Source organism: Lates calcarifer, linkage group LG17 (genome assembly GCF_001640805.2).
Source record: "Lates calcarifer isolate ASB-BC8 linkage group LG17, TLL_Latcal_v3, whole genome shotgun sequence".
NCBI lineage: Eukaryota > Metazoa > Chordata > Actinopteri > Centropomidae > Lates > Lates calcarifer.
In genome coordinates, this window is record NC_066849.1 from 26,481,107 (window position 1) to 26,504,318 (window position 23,212).

At 46.7% G+C, this 23,212-nt stretch overlaps 1 protein-coding gene across 1 annotated transcript in view; it reads right to left on the bottom strand.

The window, feature by feature from the left end:
- Positions 1–339: 339 nt before the first annotated feature.
- Positions 340–23,212, bottom strand: part of mast2 (microtubule associated serine/threonine kinase 2) — a 142,188-nt gene continuing 119,315 nt past the window's right edge. Inside the window, 24 exon segments of the mRNA XM_051077267.1 lie at positions 340–4,150; positions 4,341–4,685; positions 4,687–4,895; positions 4,990–5,177; positions 5,266–5,402; positions 5,562–5,684; positions 5,980–6,206; positions 6,306–6,557; positions 6,653–6,832; positions 7,123–7,271; positions 7,378–7,532; positions 7,612–7,721; positions 7,801–7,923; positions 8,158–8,259; positions 8,902–9,067; positions 9,254–9,386; positions 9,515–9,653; positions 9,736–9,944; positions 10,048–10,151; positions 10,235–10,302; positions 10,381–10,513; positions 12,161–12,262; positions 17,129–17,338; positions 17,949–18,024. Coding sequence (XP_050933224.1) covers positions 2,558–4,150; positions 4,341–4,685; positions 4,687–4,895; positions 4,990–5,177; positions 5,266–5,402; positions 5,562–5,684; positions 5,980–6,206; positions 6,306–6,557; positions 6,653–6,832; positions 7,123–7,271; positions 7,378–7,532; positions 7,612–7,721; positions 7,801–7,923; positions 8,158–8,259; positions 8,902–9,067; positions 9,254–9,386; positions 9,515–9,653; positions 9,736–9,944; positions 10,048–10,151; positions 10,235–10,302; positions 10,381–10,513; positions 12,161–12,262; positions 17,129–17,338; positions 17,949–18,024 — 5,233 coding nt within the window. The 3' untranslated portion in view covers positions 340–2,557.

Below are 23,212 nucleotides of genomic sequence, written 5' to 3' on the forward strand. Positions count from 1 at the left end.
GACGAGACGTTTGGGTTGTGTGTGTGAATAACATTAAATCTAGCAGGTCTAGAGTCTGACGCCACCAAAGAGAGAACGCATTAGTCGTCAGCTTCCCGACTGTCTGATTGGCCGAGGCACGCCGCAGATAAATCCAGAGAGGTCGACAACTCGAACGATGAGCTGCTTCCTCTCCCCGAGTCTCGGCACCACTGATCTGTTCCACAGACACACCTGTTAACACACTTCTGCGCCGTGCACAAGAGCGGAGATGATTTTGACATATGTGCGCTGAATCCTCCTCCTCTCTGAACAACCTCTTCATCACACTAAATATTAACACACCACATTAGGACCACGTGGACAGCCTGTCAGAGGAGGTTTGATTGCTACAGGCAACAAGTTCCATTGACAAAAAAAGAAACACAAAAAGAAACAACATGTAAACATAATACAGAGTCAGTGTTGATGTCAGTTTAACAGTGTCCTTTTGAAACGAGCTCTTAATCAAACTGGAGTGTGTGAACGGTGACACACACTCAGCAAAGACACCAAACACTGAGGGAGGTTTAGTTCATCTTAAACTCACAAGAAGAACGTCGACCTGCTTTTTTGGAAACACAGCAGGGAAACGTTTAAATGTACAACACGAGCGGACTCACATGCACACCTGGGTCGGGCTCGGTGTGGGGCTTTCTTCGAAATGTGACGCAAACCAAACAAAAACAAAAAAATCTGCAAACTGTTTCTCGCTTTAAAACGTACTGTAGGAATCAGGGATGTCGTCAGGACAACACAGGAGGAAATAAACAACAACAAAACAACGGGAGGAATTGAATTAAAAAGGCTGACTGCATTTTGTTTTTACCTACTGAAGCTCCAACCCAACACACGAGTCAGTGGTCAAACACCACCAACTTTCCTTTTAGTGATTATTTGTCTTTTTTTCAGACAAATGACATTAAAGTTTGTGCTGAACCTGACGCTCAACACACACACACACACACACACACACACACACACACACACACAGGTAGCAGGGCGTCCTAACCCTAAAACACACACATACTCACACACACGCTCAGGGTATAAAACAGATGCACAACAGAACTTTAAATATTCTTATATATATACATAACCATGCACAAATGAACAAACACTCTCCCCCACACACACACACACACACACACACACACAGATACAAAGTAAAGTGTGATAACTTCACAGGATTAGAGGCAAAAACACAGCAAGTTGGTCCAGATACCAAATGAAACTACTGCAGCCTGCAGGGGCTGATGGGACCGGAAATAAAAAGGTGGTGGTCCGACAGATCCACGTTTGATTATTGATTATTTAAATCCTTGGCTTCATTTTGGATTCAAAGAGGATGGCTCCAAAGTTTTTCCAAATCCTTTAGTGGGCACATTTAGCTCTGGCTTTCAGCTGCAACATTTGTCTTTTTAAACTGTTAGTGAAGCAGAGATTTGTCATCATCAGATCAGAGAAAATCTGGACATTTCCCAGCCTGAAACAAACCCTATAGCATCTTAGCTAACAGACACATGTGGAGCTAGATGTAATTCTCCCTACTTCCCAGGCAGTCAGTGTTTTTCAGATACTTGAAAATCAAGCTGACACTAACTGTGAGTTAGCTAAACTGTTCAGGGGGAAGTGTGTAACTTACAGATCGTTATTATTCAGATTTAAACTGTGGAGTCTGACTGCACCTTTCATTTCTCTAGTCTAATACTCAGACCCTAATTTAATCCAACTGTGGTATTAAAAGGAATCTCCTCAAATCGCTGAACCATGCCTGGAGTCAGTGCTCAGGGAACAAATCTCCCCTTCACAAGACCTGCAGAGTCGGATCATCAGGGACTAGAGCGAGAGGAAGATTTAATTTGGCCTAGTTAGTTGGGTGCTGAGTGTTCGTAGACGGTGCAGATTTACTCCTATTAAACACACTGTAATGCATTTACACAGATTGCTAAACATACGCTGGACTTTATTGCTGAGATACAATCTTTCTCCAGTCTCGGCTGAGTAGATTCTGTTGGGCGAGGAGGGATGGGAAGAGGGAAATTGTGTGTTTGGTTAGGCACGTCCTGAACTGTGAGGAACGTGTGTGTAGGCTCTACTGAACATCAAGGTGAAAGTTAATGAGGCAGCAGAAGAAGACCACGAGTTAGAAAGCTGTGTGTAACGTGTCTACATTTTAAAAGTGTATGTGCACGGACCACTGAGCTCTTTATTTCCAGCCCCTTACATGTTTGCAGAAAGAGAAAGAACGCCGACTCCTCGTGGAGTTTAGTCTGAAAGCAGGAACCAAAGCGTCAGGACACCAAACGAACTCACAGGAACATAAAGAGCACAGAACAGCTGGAATGGAACTGTCTCTGCTTCTGACAGCTCTCTGTCTCTCTACACCTCTCTGTTGCTTTGAAACTCTCTGGTTAGTGCGAAGGAACTAATATGTTGTTTTCTTCCAAACATGCAGTTTGTGTGAGTTGTAAAACCTCAAGCCAGCACTGAGTGGTGTGATCTGTACATTTTGTTCTGGTTCTTTTGCGTTTTGCTGCTACGTCTTCTTGCTGGTTGCTTTGTCTTGTTGCGAGGAGGCGGACGTGGCTTCGGCGGCGGCGGTGGCAGCTGTCGTCTGGGGTTCGGACCTCTTGCGCTGTGGCTCAGATGCTGCAGAGACGGGGAGGCTCGTGCTAAGGGCAGGTGGAGCTGCTGCTGCTGCACCCAGCCGCTGTGCAGATGCAGAGGTGGCAGCGTCCCTTCCTGCAGACCCTGATGTGGGTCTTTCTGGGACGTCCTTGCAGGATGGTGGAGCTGGGGCTGGGTAGTCTTTTTGGGTTGAGGGTTTGGCCGATCTCTGCGAGGTGGTCGGTGAGGCAACTCGCTCAGTTTTCTGTCTGGTTGGGGACTCTGAAAGGTGAGGCGACAGAGGGGCTGGAAGCTGTTTGGGGGGGAATGAGGGAGGGTCAGTTGGTGGGGCTTCTGCGACTCCACCTCTGGATGGTTTCTGGTCTTTCTGGCTCTTATCTGCAGCTGTGCTGAGTTTGACTGGACCAAGAACACTCTTAGCTACTATCGCCAGCTGGGACACGACTTTGTCCACGCCACTCTCGGCAGGTGGAACTGGGGAGCTTGAACTTGAGTTGGAGCTGGAGGTGGATGACGACGATGCACTCAGACTTGCAGCAGCAGCAGCTGCACAGAGTCTCCGGTTGTCGGCCTCCTTCTTCTCCTTGGGGATCCCTGGAGAGGAGCAGGAGGTGCGGGGAGTCTCGCGGCTGTCAGTGGTCTGGCAGTCTGTAGTACTTGTGGTAGTTCTGGAGTCTGTGGTATTCGTGGTTGTTCTGTAGTCAGAGGTGCTTGTAGTGACTGTGGTAGATGGGACTGTGGTTCTGGGGCTGTCCTGGGCTCGGTCTTCAGCCCTGGACTCTGACAGACCAGTTTTCCCCCTGAGACTCTTCGTGTCTTGCGGAGGAGCCGGCTTGAGGAAAGTGTCCTTGCCGACTGAGATGAACGCACTGCCTGGAGTGGAGAAGGGAAGGGGGCCCTGAGAGGGTTTTGTGGCACCGCTCTGCTCCAGAAGTTTCCTCTCTTGTCTAACGCCGTCTTCCGTGGATGAGGCAGAGCTTCCGTCTTTTAGTCCGGGAGAGGAGGTGCTCTGACTGGGCTTCGTCTCTGTAACGGAGGGGGTGTGCGAGGGGGCGGGTCTGCCTACCTGCGAGGGCCCTGTGTGGGTGAATGTAGCGTGGGGGGTGCAGGGGGAGAGGCAGAGGGACGGCAGAGTGCCTCCGGGGCCCGTTCTCACGGTGGTGGGCCTCAGCAGGGGAGGGGGGGTGAAGGTCGTCCCCCTGCGTCCGTCCTGGCTGTCCTCTGAGCCCTCGTCTGTCTCGTCCTCAGATGAATCGACCTCGTGTATGGCGTCTTGCTTCTGCAGCGATTCCCTGCGCTCGGCTCTGTCCTGTCGGATGGCCGACAGTTTGTCCTTCAGTTTGCTCTTCCCGGGGGCCAGGCCCAGAGAGCCGGACACCGCCATCAGGGCACTGTCCCCTTCCTGACGTCCTAACTTCCTGGATGAGGAGGAGTGTTTCTGCAGGCTGCCCTTCTCCACACCCCGTCCTGCTGAGGACAGCAGACCCTCGCTGGCTGATTCCTGAGAGGCAGTGAGGAAGAGGAGCTTTAATAAAATATAGACTGATGCAGAAATCCCTAAACATGCAGTGAAATGAGCAGCTACACATCCTGCAGATAAAGTAGCTTTCAGACTGAGGCCCACACACGGTTATAGAATCAATAGGTTGTGAGATTTGTGTTTAATTCACTGGTGTGTGATGAACTCGTACCTGGAGGCTCTGCAGGCTCGGCTCCCTCTGCAGAATCTCCTTCTTAAACTCTGAGTGTGAGATGTCCAGACTGTGTTTTCGGCTCCCTACAGCTGCTCCCACTGCCAGTTTCTTCTCCCCCGCCGCTGCCACCCCGGAGGGAGACGAGGGGGAGTTAGAGAGGGAGGCGGCCAGTTTCTCGGCTGACTGCACCCTCTTGAGGAGCGGAGAGCGCGGAGGCTCGGCGCTCTTGGGCCTGGATATCTGCCTCACCAGGGGAGGGGAGGAGTGGAGCTTCACGGGGAATGACTGGCCCACGGCGGACTGTCCCAGGGCGTGGCTGGGCAGCGGGGAGGGAGAGCGCTGCAGGCGAGCTGCTCTGAGGCGTGGGAGAAGGTGTGCGGGCCAGAGGGGAGAGGGGGATGTTGCCTGCAGACTTGCGTCGGGGGGAGCGGTACTGGCGCTGGAGCTTCGGGGCGAGGCCGTGCAGGGAGCTGGGCCGGATGTGGCCGGAGCTCGCCGGGGAGTTTGGGACGCTGGAGCTGGGGGAGCTGCTCTGGGACGAGTTTCCACCAACTGAAGGGCAAAGAGGGAGCACAGTGATGAATACTATTCCATTTATATCCATTTGTGTGAGTGCTGGTATCACATGATGGCCTGTGCCTCTCACCTGAGTGGGTGGAGTCTGGAGTGGACCTGTAGCCCTGCGTCGGGCTCCGTGGCGACAGGTTGTGTGTTGGTGAGCCAGGGCCGCTCTCCCCTGAGGACAGGGAGCGGTTTAAAGAGGACAGACTGCGGCTGGTGTGGAGGAGAGACGCCTGCTTGGTGATCTTCCTGAACAGAGACGTTCTCTTCTTACTGTGAGACAAATCAGACACAGAGGGATCAGCTGATGAATCCAGTTAAAGTGCCGTCTGACAGGACACAGGTGTGGTGTGTGGCTCACCTGTCCTGCCCCTCCTTGGTCTTGGTCTTCTTGTTGCGTCTCGCCATCTTGGATTTGTGGCTCGTCTTTCGGGCGGGGCCGACTTTGATGGACGTGTTCTCAAACGGGGTGGCAGAGATGGACACTTTAGCTCCGCTCTGAGGGACGACAGGAACCGCATTAGTCAAGTTTTCTTTTCTTTTTTTAGTTTCGGTTCACTTCGATATCAGAGCGTGTGGATTTTCAGTTTTAAACCAGTGAAGAAGAAGAAGAGAAAACTAAAAACAAACATGAAAATAATGTGATTGTGTGTGTACCTTCAGTATGAGCTCCACCACCTCGGTGTGAACCAGACCGTGGACCGGCTCTCCGTTGACGTGGGTGATGAGGTCTCCCTCCCTCAGCCCAGCCTCGTGGGCCGGACCCCCCTCCTCCACATGCTGAGGGAGAGCAGAGAGATGGAGAGCGGAGAAAGAGGGATAAAGAGGAGAGGGAGGATGAGGGAGACAGTGGAGTCAGATGGAGAATCCTGTGGGTTGAAGCTGTTGTATTGTTGTTTACTGCCATCTTCTGTCAACAACAAGAACCCCAGCTCCCTGCAACCACAGTCTCTACCACACAGTGAGCGTGAAGCGAAAATGCTTCATATTACTACACATCTGATATGAATACTTGGCTGTTGGATGAATAAATGATGTCTGTGAGCGTCGTGGCTCCAGCTGCACCAGGACTCACCCAGACCATGTGATGCACGGTGTAGATGTCAGAGTCTCCCATGTAGACTCTGATCGCTCTCAGGGTGAAGCCGTACTTCTTGCCCGCTCTGTGGATCACGATGGCGGGTTTGACGCTGCTCACGGCCGGGGACAGGTCCCGGCTCGGAGAGGAGTCCCGTGATGATGGATTGGACGACAGCGAGTGGGGTGACATGGGGCTGGCCAGTGGAGAGGCTCCGTGGTGGTCTAAGGAGGGAGAGGATCATTTTTGTTGCTGTTGTTATAGACGTTTTAATGAATTATTACCTCGTTAAATGCGACCCTCGTGTTGACTGGGTCACTGACCTGCAGGGATCATCAGTGACAGCGTGGTGGCCGAGGCCGACTTGATGACCTTGTTGAGCGGTCTGGAGCTCGGAGTCGTCGTGTGTTTGTCTGTGTCTCCAGACATCAGTCGGTGGCGAGCCCTGCGAGCTGCCAGGTCGCTGATGGCTTTCGGAGTCGATGGAGAGTCGCTGTCTGCTGCGCCTTTAGCAGCTCCACTGGCACCGCCGTTACTGCCGTTACCACGTTCACACACATCGCCTGAGCTGCCCGCTGCATTGACCGAGAGAGACGGAGAGATAAAGGTAAAGAGTGTTGTTTGTTTTCCAGTGTGTACGTCAAACTGTGTCTCTGAAGTCTGTACTGACGTGTGAGCGTGGCCTTGCTCAGCTGACTGGAGGTGGAGCTCGGGGTGCTGGGAGACTCGTCCAGCTTCAGCTCTCTCTCCACTGGGAGCTCTGGGATGGCGAGGGGCAGCTCATCACTCCGCGGGCCCCTCACTGCACTCGGACCGAGCAGGCTGGGACTCTTCCGACTTCCAGCTGCACCTGGGAGACAAACAAGAAACAGGATGAGTTAGGACCTGGACTTACAGCTCGTTACATCCAGTTCTGACTTTTCAAAGGAAATCTCCCACTGAATCTCTTCACATCTGGGGAGTTTGGAGCATCACTTTATGAAACTGCTTCAAAGTAAGGCTGATTCAGCTGCCTGGTGTTTAACATGTCAGGTTTAGACACTTTTATTTCCTACAGCCTCAACAACTTCCTTTTATTCTGTCTGTGCTGATCTGAAGATGGAGAGATAGAGGCCTTCACACCCTTCCTGTGGTTTTTACCTTGCCCTTGGCCTCCTTCCTCCTCAGAGGAGATGGCAAAGCGTGGCATCTCAATGATGGCGGAGCAGCAGCGCCTCCGGACCGTCAGGGGCGGGCTGGAGTCGCTCTCTGTGTGGGACGACTCCGAAACAGACAGACGCTTCCTCAGGCTGGAGAGGTGAAGGAGAGGAGAGGTCAGACACATGTGCGACTACAAAATAAAGAAACTGGAACAGCCCTCTTCTATGAGTTGTTTAATGAAGGTGGAGAACTCACATCTCTGGAGATCCCACCAGCCAGGATCGATCTCTGGACTTGAGTCCACTCAGGCTGTCGATACGATCTCCTCCCTCCTCACTGAGGCTGCGTTTGGTGGGAGGAGGAGTCCTCTTCTCCTCGTGCAGAGACAGACGCTCCATGCTGCTGTACACCTGCACAAAACAAGAGATATTATATTATATCAGTCAATCCTTAAATGAACTGATATATTGTAGTGGGTGTAGCGTGTACCTTGCTGAATCGAGGCGAGCAGGAGGAGAACTGTCGAATCTCCACATGTTCATCGTCGTTGGTGTCGTCCTCCTCCTCTGAATCCACGTGGTGGTACCGATCGGAGCGAGCTGACGGAGACACAGTGATTATCAGGTTGTGTGTTGAGTACAGTGCGAGCGGAGAACTTTAACAAGCAGACAGACATACTGTCAAAGTAACTGGTGTCGTCTTCAGACTCCAGCTGAGGGATGAACTCGGCTTTTTGTCTCAGCAGGCTGTTCCAGTCCAGCTCCGTGAAGAACGGGTGCTGCTTCACCTCAAAGGCACTTCCTGTGGAGATGAAGGAGCGAGGGAGAGGACAGAGAGGGTGGAGAAGAGAGGAGGACGAGAAGTGAAGGAACAGAGGAGTACAAGGTATTCCACTAATTTAAAAGTTAAAGAAACCAATTAAAGACAGACCCTGACGGTGAAACTGAAACACTCTGAAACCCAAAACGCTTTGCAATAACGTGCTGTCTGTATTTTTACAAAATGAGACCGCCCTGGTCTCTGTGTGTTTGTTACCTGTGCCCAGTCTCTCCAGTGGATTCTGTCTCAGCAGTTTGGAGATGAGGTCCTGAGCCTCCTGAGGCAGAGCTTCATCCTCCTCTGGCCAGATGATTTCATCTAACACAACAGGAGGAAACAGATGTTTAAACTACGTTCCTATCACCTCTCATGAAGGTTGAGCACTGACAGATATCAAGAAAAATACAGAGTTATCGAGGCACACTCTCAGTTCTTTATCACCACACTGCATCGATATGGAGAGACAGACCGAGACAGTCATAAAAGAGATATACAGGGATCAATACAAGTTTATGATCATTGATTTGCCCTTTCATCAAAGAGAATTCAAAGGAGAAAGCAACGCAGAGGAGAAATCACAATTGACTTTATTCCTTGTAAGTCAGGCCTGTGCCTCTGCTGTAGAGTAACATCTCCATCTGTCTGCTCTGGAAGCTCTCAGCAAAATACAGACAGAACCATACCTTTTTACTGGAGAGCAGGAACTGGACAACATCCATTTTTAAGTCTTTTATCCATAATGTAAGAATACATTTCTGCTGTTTTTGTCTGCACAGACTCATTTAAAGTTTCAGTAAATTCAGAAACTTGAGTTCTTCTTTTTGTGAATCCTTCCTGTCTGTTTTGAGAAAATCTTATTTCCTGGAGAAAAGTTTAAATTCAAAAAGTTTGTCGTAAATAACTGGGGTGTGAGCCAGCTGCTAACATGCTATCATGTAAGCTATGCTATGATCTACTCACCACTGATGACCTGACCAAACAGCTCCTCTGGTGTGTCTCCGAAGAAAGGAGCGCAGCCCACCAGGAACTCGTACAGGATGACTCCCATTGCCCACCAGTCCACCGGCTTCCCGTAGCCCTGACGCAGAATGACCTCGGGGGCGATGTATTCTGGAGTACCACACACCTGGAGAGGCGTAAACACACAGGGAATCAGCTTAGCAAGAACAAAGGCAAATCCTTTAATATTTACAAGATCGGGCAAAATTTATGACACTGAATTTGGCCAATCACAGCAGGAGAAATACGTTACAGAAATGGATTTACTGTGATTATTAGCACTTTTTAAATAGGATTATACGTGAGTTATCACCTGTTTATCAAGGAACTCTCTGGTGTCTTTCTCTATGTGTCCTTCATACAGGTTTGTGGTCAAACTCATCAAACCGATCTTTGACAGACCGAAGTCCGTCAGCTTAATGTGTCCCATGGATGTGATGAGAAGACTGCAGGAGAGAAAATGAAAGGTTACGACCCCAACATGCTGCTTACTTTACATTTACGCAGTAATGCTGAGTGATTGAATTGAAGTATGGTGACAAAGACCAAAGGTGTGTGTGTTTGTGTGTCGTACTTGTCAGGTTTGAGGTCTCTGTGGACGATGCCGTAGTTGTGAAGATACTCCAACGCGAGGACGGTCTCTGCAAAGTACATTCGAGCCATATCGACGGGCAAAGCTCCGATGTTCTTCAGCAGCGTGGCGCAGTCTCCACCTGCAGACGAGAGACGCGACATCAGACGACAACACTACAGCCACTGCTGATAATAAACTGATGATAACTCTAAACATCTTACCCTCCACGTACTCCATCACCATGCAGAGGTGCCTCCTGGTCTCAAAAGAACAGAACATGGAGACGACAAACGGGTTCTCAGCGAACGTCAGGATGTCTCTTTCCACGAAGGCCTGCTGGATCTGGTTCCTCAGGATCAGGTTCTGCTTGTTGATCTTCTTCATGGCGAAACGCTGCCGGGTCTCTTTGTGACGCACCAGAAACACAGCACTACAACAAACAAGATATTTTCCTTCAGTTAGATACTGTTCAGGATATTTCAATGAATATCACAAATGATGGATATGTTAGAGGATAAATGACGTGTTGTTACCCGTAGGCTCCGTTACTGATGAGCTTGATGTTTTCAAAGTCTTCCTCTCTGGGTGTTTTGGTTTTGGTCTGTGGTGGAGCTGCTGGGACTGTGGTTCCTCGACTCTGAAGCAAAAAGAGAAAATGTGGGATTATGTTTCTCCTTCACACTGACGGACATTAGAAACATTTTCTGCTTCTGTACTCACGTCCACTGAGTCGTCAGTCTCTGGGGTTTCTGGGTTCCCGCTGTCATAGCTGCTCAGCTGGGCCATTTCTACAGAGAGACACAGATCAGTCATCAAACTGAAGCAGAGCAGGAGAAATCAACAAAGGAAACTGGTGGTGGCGTTACCCTCCAGGGGGTCCCTGGTGAGGCCCAGCTGGCTGATGATGTATCTGGGGATGTCGGACTTGATGCCCTGGCCCTCCTTGGCATGGCCCTCTGCTGCTTCCAACAAGTGGTAGAATTCCTCAGGATCAAACTCCTGCAGGGGAGGAGCGTTTACAGGAAAAAATGAGGAATATCCAGAAGATATCGGACCTTTGCTCGGTGTAAAGCAGCTTGACTCAGGGCTGTTTATGTTCATCTTTAAATAAGTGCATTAACGAGCAGCCTGTACTAGTTTAGTCTCGTTGCTGTCTTTGACTCATACAACAACCACCACTCTGCAGCAGTGTCCTCTGATTGGAGATTAAACTTCAGCCTGTTCAGAGTGGCTGAACAACGATAAGGGAGGAGGCTGTCGTGGAAGTTTTTCTTCTCTCGTGCCCCAGTTTAACTCCTGTGTCCCCTGACAAAGATGAAGCGGAGGCTGCTGCTGTTACACCCCCACCTCAGCAGCTCACACACATACAGTATATACAGTGTAAACACACACTCCCTGCCCCCTCTTCTATCTGTGTGCTTCCATTTGTAAAAACCCATCCTGTATGGTGTCACAGCTTCACCTGCGAGTGATCAGTCAAAACTACTGATGTAAGCCTCCTCCCTCCTCCCTCCTCACCCTCCACTGCTCCTCCAATTATCCATCTGTCTCTTACACTTGTCTTTATCTCTGCTCGCCGCTTCACTTTCTCCTTCCTTGGCTCAAACAAGGTTGGTTTCACCTGTTTGGCCTCAGATTTCCAACCATCTTCACCCAAACCGACGGAGCTCTGTGTGTGTGTGTGTGTGTGTGTGTGTGTGTGTGTGTGTGTGGAGGACGCAGGAAGTGCTGCTGCCCAACCAGCTGAGAGGTGTTAATGTGTGTGTGCATGTACATGAGGCTGATTTAAAATTCTCAGAGGAAGTCTATAAATGAATCGCTGTGGTTGAATCATTTCACACCGAGGAGCAGGAAGCTCTAAATTGTTTATTAACCATGCGTGGAGACGAGCTGTACATTATGAAAAAGCTATTCCAGTTAATACTGGTCATGTTTCTCACAGCGATCTTTCACACACTCTCTCATTTACCCCACAGTGCAGCAGTGTGATTAAAATTCAAACTACTCTGTGTAACTGTGGAGGATAACCAACCAGGACGAGGCTGATTAAAACCATTAAGAAACCAGGACTGGAAACTTTCATTATTAAATTAAATTAATATGAAATGATCAAAGCATATTTTAAAACATATGTCTAACAGAAAGCTTAGTTCCATGGTTTGCGTTGTGTATTATTTGCTTAGTGCTCAGTCTGTTGTTAGAGTTATCATATGTGCTTTTATGTTGTGCAGTGGTTTAATGTGGTTTGTCTTTATTTTACACCTCTGTAAAAGAATAACTCAGGTATTTTTGAGTTTGTTGGGTTTTATTCTTATGTTTTTGTATGTAAATGCTTGACAGGGATAAAAAGCTAATATTGGTGCAGTATTGATCAAGAGCAGTGAAGCCAGCCACTGTGAACAGCAGTACGTCCACTAAAGTGCTTGTTTTGCCGCTGACAGGCTCAGATTGTTATTTCAATTGTCTGATAACATCATGGACTTTTTTTTTATATTAAAGAGTAAAATTCTTTTTGGAGGATTTCATTGACAAAAACAGTGATTTTAATCTACTTAGTTTAATCTGGCTAAAACAGCCTGAGCTGAGGGGTGAAATAAAAAGCCACTAGAAGTTACACACAGTTGTCTGATGTTGAGTTTCTCTTACCAGACACTCCAGCAGGCGCGCAGGCCGAGCGATGATGATCATCAGCTTCTTGACGAGTTGTGTGACGAAGGTAACCTCCACACTCTCTGAGCGCTCGTGAGCCTGTACACAGACAGACAGACAGACAGAAGAGGAAGGATGAGAGAAAACACCTTAACCTTTCATTTCTATCTTCTTCTTTATTTCCAGCTCACAGGAAAAACATGACTGAGGTTTTAATGCACGTGTAAGAAAAGCATGCTGTCTTGATGACTGATGCCTCATGATAATATCTACTCATTACTTTTTAATTACATTTTAAATAATTCATCAACCTGAATTTTTATTTGTCCTTGACGCTGTGCAGAGAATGTGTCTCGTGTTGTGTTTGTCCTTCACAAACAAAGCAGAGCGAGCAGTTTGAGGACGGAGCGGACGGCCGAGTCCTTCCCTCTGTGACACCTGAGAGGTAATCTAAATCAGAACGACCTCCGCCGCGCTCCCTGATATCCACCATGAAATGTCTGTCAGCGTGGAGACAGAGCAATTTACCCAGCAATCCACTGTAACTGACTGCAAACGCATCTGCAGCAAACACTGATCCCCGGAAAGAAATGGGCTGGAAGTAAAGAGTGTGTGTGTGTGTGGAAGCTATAACAATTACAAACCACCCACTGTAGAACATGTCTCATTCTCAGGGGGGGAAATGTATGTGTGTGTGCGCATGTAGTGTCGTGTGTATGTATTTATGAATGCAGCATGTACGTATGTATTTATAATGTATGTCTGTGTGTATGTGTCAGACGGGCTAACAGAGTGAAGGCGCTGCTTCATAAACAAAGCGCAGTCGACTCGCTGCTGTTTGTCTAACAGACGCCGCGAGGCTCGGGGGCCCCGACCCCAACCCTGAATTATTTATATCTGTAATGAAACCTGGAGGGGAGGCGGGGGGGGGGGCGTCTATGAACTGTATGTGCACGCTAAATATGTATTAGGGTGTGTGAATGTATATGTAAGCATGTGTGTGTGTGAGGTGACTGTACAGGCCAGTGATCAGTGAGTAATGGACAGCTGAGGGACGGACTCCAACTGTGCAGCAGCTAATTAACCAGTCAGAGTGTGAGACAGACTGTATATCCACTCTGCATGTCTAATGTGAGAGAGAGTCCCTGCTGGGTACACAGTATATAACACTTACTCCAACTTCGCTCTGATATGAAGCTAAACCACACTGATACATTCTCTGGACAGGTAATATCGGCTGTTATTAGCTTAGCTTATCACAAATATATCGTATTAGCATATAAAGTATGTTGGCTGAACAGACGAGGAACTGCAGTGCAGGAAGAAGAAGAAGAAAAAGATTTGTTTAAGGCTCATAATAAGGAATATGAGCTCTGAAACTCCAGTAACTTCTGATTTTATCGTGTATATTTCATTAAACATTCTACTGCAGAACAGAAACGCTAAAAATATGGTTTGGAAATATAAACGTTGGAAAAGCTTTGATGTAACTTTCAGTCAGAAACAGAACAGCCACAATAAATGAGGGCGGCTGATTCAGCAAACTGAACTGGTTAGCAGTGAGAATGCAAGACAGGATTTATTCTAATCGCCTATTTATTATTATAGCTCAGACTAAAAAAATATTTTTATATATAAGACTCACTTTTTTATTTTATTTTATAGCTTCCTTTTAAACTCTGGCTCAAATAAACTTTTTTGAGTGTGAAAAGTTATATCGTCATGTTCATGGTCACATCCATGTCAGACATCTCACTGGTCAGTTTAACCTGAACTCATCATTGTGTAGACAGACGGCTCATTTCATTGGAAATGAATGGGAGCGAGGTGACGTCACCTCCTGTGTCTGAGCCAGTTAGAGAGTGCTCATCATGTTCTCCAGCAGAAAGCCCATTAGAAGCAGATGTTTGCAGCTGTATGTGAGCCCTGACTGATCGACGCTCGGTGACAGATCACCGGGGCTGAGTTAGCATCCTGCCTTCCCCTCCGCCCTCAGGTGACCTCCAGGAGTCTAACGGGCTCTCCCAGGGGTTCCAGCGCACCATGGCCTGGATGCTGGTTGCCATGGCGACCGCCAGGCAGGTCACTAAGGGCCCGTGACAGGGATGGATGAGAGGGGAGAGGAGGCGAGGACGAGCGGTGGAGGTGAAGAGAGTTAGACGGAGGAGAGGGGTAAAGGTGGAGGAGAGATAAAAGACAAGACCAGGGGCAGAGGAGGACAGAAGGAGGAGAGGTGAGTCGGCCTCCTGCGAGTTCTGTAATGGGGTCATGACACGAGGAGAGGAAACAACGGGTGGATGAATAAAGTAATGGATAAGCAAGGAGGACAAAGGCAAAGAGCTGAGACCAGGAGTGGACTGATGAAACAGGCTGGAGGAAGGATGGTTTAAAACGTGAGCTGAGGGAGAACGACAGCAACACGAGCATCTTCTCAAGTTCACACATTTGTTTCCCACACACAAACAGGAAACAAAAAGAACAAGTCATTTCTAAAAGTGACAGTGTCCCTTTATTACTTCATTATTTACTAATGACAAGAATCTATCAAAATAAATAAGTAACACTGACATTCCACCAGAGAGAATGGCCCGATGACTCGTTAAGGTCTGAATTATTAACAAGCTACAGACAGAAACGCCCACAGCAACTGATTGATTATAAGAGGATTTAATAGTTAATGTATTTATCAATGACCCCAGGAACATGCTCAACTGTTATATATGTTTTTTACATTTTCAAAAGCAGCCACATCTCTCACAAAACAAGCTGCAACAAGCACTGCTGTTTTTCCTCCACCACCTAAAGCTGAACCAAACCTGAGCTGAGAGTTAAAAGTTAGAGTGAGTTGATTTACTCTAACTGTTCATTACAACATGTTTCAGCCTCAGTGAGACCACAGCTCCCATCGTCATCATCAGTGTGTCAATAAAGCTCGACCAAATCAAACCAAAATTGACTCAACTGCAAAGTCTGCATCCTCCTCCTCCTCCTCCTCCCAGCAGTGAGTGAACACCGTCCACTCGCTCCTCCTCATCACCTCCTCCAGCACCTCCTCCTCCAGCCTCCTCTGCCATGAGATGCGTGACATGTCTCCTCCGAAAAGCCGAAACCGCAAAAACGACGACTGATTTCCATAAAAATGACGCTGGGGGAGGGAGGTTTGTTTTCACACCTCCGTCCACCTGCTCACGGCCTCATCTTCTTCTCCTTCTCCTCCGTAGGTCTGCTCCACCTGCTGCCGCACTTGGCTGCCCGCCAAAAAACAAGGCTAACGCCGCCTAATTGGTGATGTCATCATCCAGCCCGCATTGCAGCTTCGGCGTCTGAGGCTTCTCCAGATGTGTCCAAGTCAAGTTCCTCACACCCTCCAAAAGCATTCGAACAGGCTTCATGCACGTTACCTCCACCTCCCCTTCTACGAGCCCCCCCATCCGCGCCCCCCCGGCCAATCAGAAGCAGAGGAATCCCCCTGAATTCCCGCCCATCCCAAAACCCTCCAACTGCACCTCCTTCGCCCCTCCTGTTCGTATGGGAGAGTCATCTGTCAGCCCCTGGTGACTGCTGGACTGTGAAATTAAAATCTGGGAGGTCGTGTGTGTGTGTGTGTGTGTGTGTGCTCGCCAGTGTATATATATATATGTGTGTGTGTGTGTCTATGATTGAGAGATAGTTTGTGTGAATGTCCCAGCAGAACAGAAGGTCAATAAGAGGCCGGTGGGAGCCATAATGTCGCCCCCCCGCCCCCCCAGGCACTGCAAAACTGAGCTAATAGAGATGTCACCACTGCCACACACATGTAAATATATTTCAGTGTTTGTGTGCGGCGCTGACGGTTGCATTCGTGATGAGTGAACGACTGGAGCGCGTCACGCCGTGAGTTGTTCCATGGTAAACTAAGCGTGACTGGGAAGGTGCCGTCGTCATGATGTCTTCATCCAAAGTCCAGAGGTTTTGTTGTTTTGTAAAATCCTAAAAATCTTTAAGGGAGTTTGGTACAGGCATAGCATAGCAAAAGTTCTGAGGCAGTCATGGCGGTCAGTTCGCCGTCTTTGGTTTATAATCGTTTGTTCCATGTCAGCCTGAGACAATAACCTGCCTTTCATTGGCTGAAAGAGGTTATGTTATCAGTTAATTGGATTTAATTAATTAATTGAAAATGTACCAACTGAACACTGCCTCCATTCTCCGTGTAATTAGGACCAATTTGCATAATCCTTTAACAGTGGGAGCCATAAAATGAAGAGTGTCTGGATTTGCTGCTCAGTGAACTTTATTTACTGCTGAATGTTTGAATTGTCCTGTTCCCTGATGATACATGTGAAGTCTGAGCTTTTTATATCACCCAGCTCTGCCACTGATACATGTGAAAATTAGTCACACCTGATCACAAACTGCTGCCATTCATTAGTGTGTGATATATCAGTTTACTGCTCACTGTGCTGTATTATTATATATATGCAATAATGGAGGAGTAATGGAGGGAGTGGTTTTAGACACAGCACAGGTGAAACTAATAACACTGAGAGAATAAAACAAAGTTAATGTCGATCATCAAACCTTTACTTTACCTGCTGTGGTGACAAAGGCTCATAGAGAGATGGATATGATCTGAACTGCTAAAATAACTGAGTTTCCTCTTCTAAATGAAGAGCTCCTTTTTATTTAATTCTTTTATTTATTAAACACCAGAGCTTAATTTGACTCTACTGTCTCTTCCTTTAGTATTTAAATCTTTTCAGTATGTGTTATTTGTCTAATAAAATAAATAATAATCAGGTTTACAGAAGGCTGTCAAATATTTCATATTGAGAGGCTAAATATGAGACACTTTTTTCTACATGACTGAGTGTCAATCAAGTTGCATGTGAATGTGTATCAGTCTTAATCTCATACACCTACTTTTAAGAGATGTCTGGAAGTGAAAATGTGTGTGCAGGGCAGTGAGTAAACTGTTGTCTAACTTACATCTTGCAGCAGCTTCTCCAGGTTCTCCTGGAGCTCGTAGAAGTAGCGGGAGGTGATGAGGCCCTCTCTGCTTTTCTCCAGGCAGTCTCTGGACAGCTCTATCAGCTGATGGTGGATGAAGCTCAGGACCCCGTCGGCCAGCGGGCACACCTTATCCGGGGCCGAGGAGGACAGCAGCTCAGCCAGACGCTCCTCCATTTGAGCCGTCGCCTGAGGGGAGGAGGGAGGGGAGGAGGGGGAGGCAATTAGAGGAGGGGGGGGAGAGGGATGAGTCAGAGAAGAGGTGCACACATACCAGACGCATGGAGACATAGGTGACCACATGTGCACTGGACAACGTCATTTATTAGAGAAAATCCCTTCAAATTAAAGAATTCATTATTCAAAAAGAGAATATTTAACCTGAGCTGCAGCATTATACTAAAATAAAACAAACATCTTCTACTTTCATTTTCACACAGATATTTGGAAACACTGGACACAAAGACTTATCATGCTGTTCCTGCAAACTCAACACTTCCTGCACCTGCTCCACAGTAAAAGCAGAGAGAAGTGATTTAGACTTTCTCTGAGCAGCTGGAGGAAGTGTTGAGTCACCGTGGCTTAGCTCAGGTTAGTTATATTTCAACTGGTCTGAACGTACACAGGCTAGATCGAAACCAACTCTTTTGTGGGTGAAAAGCTTTTTACATCCATCCACAAACACACAGTCAGCCTAAACAATGTGCGCTCTCCTCCCTCTTCCTCCTACATGTCTGCCTCATCCACAGTGTATTTGTTCTGTACAGGAAGTGTGTGTGTGTGTGTGTGCAGTACAAACCTTGGGGAACCTCTCCTTGTACACATGGTTCATCATCACAATCTCATGGTCAAAGGAGACAGGCGAGCGCCCGGGGCTGAAACAAAACAGACGAATAAACTCAGACGAGTGGAGACAGTAGACAGAAAGGAGGACACAAACTGTGGACCTGAAAATATGGAAATCATTTTTTCTTGTTAAACTCTCCAGGCCTCTGAGAGTCCACACTGAAAGTTTAGAAATGTTTTGGATGCTGAATCTTGAAATAAATGTCACTTTGAAACCACAGGTTGGTGGTGTTGACGTATAACCATGTTCTGACTTATTTTCTGACTTCAAACCCATCATTTCATATTTTTCAGGGGGTTAGGAAAGATTCTGAGGATGTTCTGTCGCCTTAGAGGAGGCAGAGCTGCAGAAACACAGCTGACAGGACTGGTCAGGTAACCTGAGCACAGAGGGAATAAAAGCAGGATGGTGCTCACACACACTAACGGGACCTCGGGGTCTTCATCATATGTGTGTCTTCAGCGGTGTAAAACTGAAGACCATGACAACCCTCTGGACTCGCATGGCTGCACACACAGATCGGCACAAAGGTAACGTCTCCGGAGAGCGGCCGGACCGACGGCTGCATGTGTGTGTGTGTGTGTGTGTGTGCGGCTGTCAGTAATAAACCGAGGCTGTCCACTACTCAGCCGAGTGTCCATCAGTTCTCAGGGGGTTTTCATGACCTGACAGGCTGACAGTGATGTCTCCTTCAGTCCATACCAGCTCCAACAGAATATAAATCCATCTGTCGCTCACTCAGTGGACTTCATTCTCTCTCTATCTCCCTCCTCCTGGGACTCATCTCTTTTCTTATTCTATCATGAACCACCCCTCAGCCTCAACCTTTCTCTCTACAACGAGACAAAGTAGCGACAGCAGCAATATCCTTGACCTTTCTATGTCTCACTTTCAGTGACGACAGGTGATAGGCAGTGTGTGTTTGTGTGTGTGTTTGTGAGGCTTTGTTAGCCTGCTGGATTATTCATTCCATTCACTCATGACTGTAAACACTTCGCTCTAAATATTGCAGTAGCAATCTCAGTGTTTGTTTCACATGAAATCAATTTCTGTGTTAATAAATCATTTCATTATTTTGTCCTAACATTTTTAGAAATCTTCCAATATTAGCTTGTTTTCAGAATTTGAAAGAACGAGACCTTGTTTTCCTGACATTAATTCTTTCTGATTCTGTCTTGTTTTTCATGATACTCATGTTTATAGGAAACTGTACTGATGACAAGTGAGATTATCTCTTAAGGAAACAAATAACTCACACTGTTACTAAAAGAATTTCACCCAATAAAGGACCAAAACTTGATTAATATAGAAAGCAAGCGTCTGCACTGTAAGCACTGTAAACTGTATTTTAAAACTAGACAAAGCCAAATGAATAAATAAAGAACATTAAGAAGCTAAATGACAATAAAAAGTCAATGAAAAAATAACATTAAAAATCTTTAAAAACAGAACAAAGAATAAAAAACTAAATTCCTGAGGTGAGGTAAAAACATGAATTTGTGGCTCCAGATGTCTTTGTTGATATGAGTCATCGCAGTGCACACACACACACACACAAACAAACACACACACACACACACACACACACACACACACACACACACACGTGACCTGTGCGATGAGGTAATGCTTTAAGTCATCCACTGGCAGCTCAAAGTCCAATTACCAGCTTAATAGGAATGAGAACAGCCTGAATGTGACATATGAGCTGAACGTCATGGAAGCAGTTTATCATTACGCCAACGCATACAGTGACAGGTAACACACACACACACACACACACACACACACACACACAGAGAATGCAGGGCATATCTATGTTCATCTTTCTTTTGTTTTGTCTTTAGTGCTTTGATGTTGCAGTGCACAGCTTATAAATCTCCATTTGTTTAAAGGGCCAGTTCACCCAAATTATGAGTAAGATAAGAGACGAGCCAGAACTTTATTCATCCCAGAGCAGATGAGATATCGATTTATGGAGAGTTTTGGTTTTATTTGTCCAAGTTCTGAGATTTCTGCCTCTGCTCCACAAGGCTGAAAAGAATTTTAGCTGTGATGTTCACAATACTGAAAAATAACATTTTAAATTTTCAAGATTCACTAACTGATTCAAGCTCATACACATTTAATAACATGTTTGGTGGGTTGTAACCTGTGTGTGCGTTCAGTGTTTGAGCTGGCAGCAGCTGAAGTTGTTACTCTCCTCTAGTGGCTCAGAGGACACAATCCCTCCTCTTCCCCATAGACTTTTAATTTGAAACATCTGAAACTCAACACTTCCTGTGAATCGGAGCAGCATTCTGTGAGAGATAAGTGTTTACTTGTAATTTGGATGAACTGACCCTTCAAAACAAAGCTCACCTCAGCTGTGCACACACACACACACACACACACACACCACTGATATACATCAATCACCTGAAGCTCTAACACACTCAACTTTAAAAGTCTCCTTTCATGTCTGTGTTTCTTGAAAGAGAAAAATCAATCAAACGGCAGCCAGCTCCGCCGGTGGGCTCGGTGAGTAAAGGTTAGCCTTGACAGAGACGGATTCACTGCCACAGGCTGTTATGTACATTCTTTAATTTTCACAGAATATCTTCTCTCTGTGTTATTCTTCTTGTCTGCTCGTGGCTCTGAACAGCCCGAGCCGTTATTAAAATAAAGCTCCCGTTCAGAGCGAGCTGCAGCCGAGGTCGGGGCGAAATCCCCGGGATGGATAACACAAAGAAGCCAGACAAAGGCTAATTAGAACACGGCTATATTTCTGCTGTAATGGGAAATAAAAATTGCCTCGCGGCAATCCCTGCAAAAAACGTCTTCGTCATTATTTTGAGAAATGACCTTGGAGATGAGGCTTTGGAGGAAGTTGTGGGAGAGTTCTTCTGTTTTAGTGTCAAAAGTTAGGACTGTGAGAAAGAATATATTCATGAAACGGAACATAAGATAAAATGTGTTTAAACCTGAGGGTGTTTTATAAAACTGGGTGATTAAAACATCGGTGGAAGACGGTTTTCTTTCTTTGCAGCTAAGTGGTGATGTCACATGCGACAAAATGCACTCAAAATGCAAACGAGCTTATTGGCAGAGAGGGTAATTGAAGTAAATCAGACGAGACAGCGAATCAGATGGTGAGGGTGAGGCAAGGGGGGGAGACAGAGGTGAGGAGAGGGGAGGGATGGTGTGTATGTGTGAGAAAGAGAGGGAGGGAGAGGGAGAAAAAAATAACATTGATGCTTCACAACTGAGGCGGGCGACTCGGGAAATGAGAGGTCTAATTGACCGTGACAGAGAGCTGGGCAGAACGGGGATGAGGTGTGTATGGATGTGTGTATAATGTGTGTGTCTGTGTGTGTGTTGAGTGCAGTAATTGTATCAGTTCACCACAGAAACCTCAGCATCTTGGTGAAAACATGTTAGTAAAAATCTCCTGAAAGCACAAAGTGTTGGCGCTCTCAGGAAGATACTGTGTTGTATAAATTGTAAAACACCGGTGGGAGAACCAGACCTTCATTTAAAAAAGGCTTATTTTAGAGACATGCCTGCTAATCCTGTTTATATACCAGTTTAATGTAGTTTATTTTATTTTATTTTCTTAAGACATCTCACTCTTTTCTGTTCTGCTCCCATTTTAATTCGATGTAAACTAGATGTTTAAAACCAGAAGCAAAGATCTGAATCTTTGAGAGAATCAAAGGCTTTTAATGTGAAATGTCTGTGCAGGAAGTGCAGGGATTCACTGTCAGTAGAAATGTAGTAGAACTGAGTGGAATAACCCACAGCAGTGAATCCTGGGTGGTTGTAACTGTCCTCAGGTGGTCATTAAAGTTCCCTGCTCCTCATCTTCTTCAATAACTTGCTGTTTTTTAAAGGAAAGTGACAAAACATTATTCTAACAAGGCAAATAGCTTCTGATTCTGTGGCGGTTTGAATACTAACACACTGAATATGAGGTATGGTGGTATGGTTTGTAATATATGTGGTTTTCCAGACATAAAGTCAATGAGGTGTCTGTAAAGACAATCCATCAGTGTCTTTACAAACTGTAACACACATGTGATGGATGGATGAGGTTCACACATTCCAACATTTATAGATGGCTGAATGGTGGACAGGGTGACAGAGGGGAACTGGTAATAGATTGTACTGTACGCGACGAGAACACTGGGGAGGAAAAGGCTACGAAGAGAAGAATGAGCCGAGGAAGGAATAAAAATTAGAGATGAACAAAGAGACTGTTAAACGACAAAAAGGGGTGAGTGTCATCCCTCACGGCAGAGTCATAAAATTAGCATATAACTGTACTCTGCACCTCAGTTTCATTTGTTCCCTTGTTCCTTCCCTCTCCTCCTCCTCCTGGGTTCAGTCATCATCATCTTCTCTCCTCTCAGTCGCTCACTTCATCTCTCTTTCTCTTCAGATTTGAAGATTCTGCTCCCTGTAGTTTGCCCTCCCCGGTCTGAGCTCCGTCTCTCTCCACAGTGTTCTGTTGGTTATTTATCTGCACTTGCAGACTCCTCATTAAGAGCTTTTTAATGACACTCTCTGCTGGTGGAATAATATGGTGTCAGGCTTTCCACTGAGGCTCATTCACCCTGCACATCAGGAGGGGGGAGGCGGGTGACTGTTGGCCACAGCTGAAACACTTCTCAAAGTCACCTCCATGTAAAATAACTTCCTCACAGTCGACTTCATCTCTATAATCACAGTATTTTAGGGTTTTCTGGCTCATGATATTTCTGATAAAGTGTTTTTACTGTTTCAGTATGAAAACGTCCTAATTTACCTCTCCATGATTTCTAATTCGATTCCATTTTCCAGAGAGAAAGGGTTTATATAAGGACACAGGGGGACGGTGGATTACCTGAGATGGCACAGCTTCACACACAAACACAAACACACCGCCTGACATCAATCAACAAACACAGTGGGACTCTAATCAGATACACACCATGCGACTTGGTCTCGCCTTCTTTCATCTCGGGGATGAAAGAATTCAATATCGGTCCGTAAAGAAACAGAGATGAAGATAAGGAAGGTGCTGCTGAGACGAGAGATGGAGGTGAGATACCAAGTGTGGGAGAAGAGGGGGAAAGAATTTGAAGGAGGCATGGCGCAGAGAGGCAGTGACAGGCTGAAAGTCAGTCAGTGAGAGGATGAGGAGGGTGAACTCTAAAAGCTCTTTAAACAGAAGCGGAGAGAACGAGGAGATAAAG